We start from the raw sequence: 2,500 nt of genomic DNA on the forward strand, positions 1-2,500 counted from the left end.
ATTTGGGTCTAATTATTTACTTTCTGGGGAAAAGTTGATATTAGCTAATAGAATGTCTATGATTCATTAGGAAATAGTTGTTAAAGAAATAAATGTATCTTTTTTATTCATAGTAATTAGAAAGCGGTGAGCATTAAGTAAATTGTAGTGATTTGAAAATTGAAATAGGTTATTTTCACGATGCAGTAACTATAAAATGTGTTCATATACGTCATTTTAGATATATTAGGATCATTCTCCTTGTTCAAAGTTCCTTTAAGGCTTTGCCAAAGCTAATATTTTATTGAAACCTTTAGATATATAAAACATACCCATACAGTCTAAGATTTCTAAATTTCGATAAACGTATTGTTGGGGAAAGAACATCGAGTATTACTGCATCCGTTTCCAAGTGCCGGTCAGTAGAAAGGCTTTGTTGAAACCAGGAACCGTTCTTGATTTCTATTGCTTCTGTGAACGGCTTCATCTTGGTGTTTTCTTTTTTCGATAATCCTCGCAAAGCAGAAATACAACGTGTTTCTTGATGTGAAAGGGTTTGGCCATAACATTCAAGTAATTTTTTAATTTTGATATCACGCAATATCTAAAACATAACTTTCTTGTCCATTTTTTATGCTAACATCATTATAATGATACACACAAAGTGAAATGTATATAAGAAAAACTCAATCACTATTCTTATCTTCTTCAGAATCTGTTCAAGAATGGGAGACGCAGAAGATCAGGAATTTCCCAGCCACCCAAAATTCCTGAGAAAAATCCCTTGAATCCCAGCGATGAAGGCAGGGATGAAGGTGCTGCTAAAGACTACTGTGGCGGGGATGCTGATTAGAGTGCTGTTCATGAGCAATGAGGGTCTGTATTTACGAATTATGGAAACATGCGATCACACTTGATAATAATCATATAAGCACACACCAACACACACCGTTCACACATATTAGGACCTATGTATATATACACTTGTGGAATTCATGTCGAACAAATTGCAAATAGAACAACGAATGGAATCACATATTCGTGTGTTTTCTTGTACTTCCTTTCGTCTTTCCATTTGCATACATACACAAATATGTATAAAATTACGTGCAAACACAGAAACCAACGTAGGTAGAACACAAATATTGACGCAAACAATTAAACCAGCTATAAAACACACACACACACGATTTTTATTTAATTACTCTTCTGCTCTATACAACTAGTCTCTTCATTTCTGTGGAATGTACTTGCATTTTTATGAATCTTCTTAATGATTAAAATAATAAATATAGTTTAATTGACTGGCATATTTTCCTCTTACTATTTCTTTTTCCTACATTGTGCCCATAAGTCAGTCACATCGCAGACCCCTGTCTTCATAGGTGCCTGTTAAACAAACAATATGTACACTCTTGATAAAAGCGTTTGACAGGGTCTCGCCTCGGACAATTTGAAGTTGAAATGGTAATTACGGAGAAAAAATTATATGCAATGTATCACTGAAACGGGGCTTTACCAAGATATGTTAAGTGAATTCACCAGTATTTCTATATTCTAAAAAAATAATAATAATAAAAAAAGAGAAGTATCACCTAAAAATAAATTTATTTTTGTCTTAGGTGACCTAAATGACTTCGACACCCCAAAGTAAAGTAAAAAAAAAATGTTCAACAAAGTTATTTAAAGGGTGACAGGAAACACTTTAACAATAAAAGCTGAAATAATAACATGTGTAATAATAACAGTTCACGAATCAAAACGATAATGGTTGATATAAAGACTAACATTCATAAAAGCTTTTAATGACTTCACTCAAGAACTCAATCTGCCAACGAATTATACCCGAAGAATCGACGCTGCTAGAAATTTTGATTTAACAGTAACGGAAACAAGTAGGTAAACGTCATAACGGAAGAGATTAAAAGAAGTATAGATGCCATCGCTTGTTACGTCCTCCATCAATAAACGATAGCAAGTCCTAACGGATTGAAAGAATACTCATAAAGCTCTAAATAATAACAGCTTTGACGTGGCACGTGAGGTGATGATAACGTTGTCTTCATCGCTGATGTGTGGTCACTTCAAGAAAAAAAAACAATTCTAAGGGAAACATTGCCATAGACCTTTCAATGGGAAAAATGCTACCCCTGCCTAATCATGAACAGCTTCAGAAACGTCATACTAAGCAGCCATCCACCTTCACACGGAGAAATAACACCTGAAACACTTCCATAAGACAAGACAAGAAGGAAACCAGTCCAAGGCTTCCAAATCTAACGACTGTTTCCTTGCTCCGAATGAAGCACCTGAGCTGTAGACTTGCAACTGAACTCGTGAAGGCATTGTTGGCAAGTTTCCATTCAAAACTGAAGCTTCTTGCACTAGAACGATCACTACTTTACTTCAGTTACTAATCAGCAACATCCTAGAAATAATAACAAATTCCCACACACCCTGACACACAACAAGCCAAATCAGGCACAATGGCACCTGAACACTTCATCGCTGCAGCAAAACC

The 2,500-nt window shown here is 35.1% G+C and overlaps 1 protein-coding gene across 4 annotated transcripts in view; it reads left to right on the forward strand.

Moving 5' to 3' along the window:
• LOC125039662 overlaps positions 1-1,283 on the forward strand; it is a 13,713-nt gene extending 12,430 nt beyond the window's left edge. For all 4 annotated transcript variants that reach the window (XM_047633844.1, XM_047633847.1, XM_047633845.1 and 1 more), the window contains one exon: positions 692-1,283. In XM_047633844.1, coding sequence (XP_047489800.1) covers positions 692-832 — 141 coding nt within the window. In that variant the 3' untranslated portion in view covers positions 833-1,283. The remainder of the gene's footprint in view (positions 1-691) is intronic.
• The last annotated feature ends 1,217 nt before the right edge of the window (positions 1,284-2,500 follow it).

Source organism: Penaeus chinensis, chromosome 27, assembly GCF_019202785.1.
Source record: "Penaeus chinensis breed Huanghai No. 1 chromosome 27, ASM1920278v2, whole genome shotgun sequence".
Taxonomy (NCBI): Eukaryota; Metazoa; Arthropoda; class Malacostraca; order Decapoda; family Penaeidae; genus Penaeus; species Penaeus chinensis.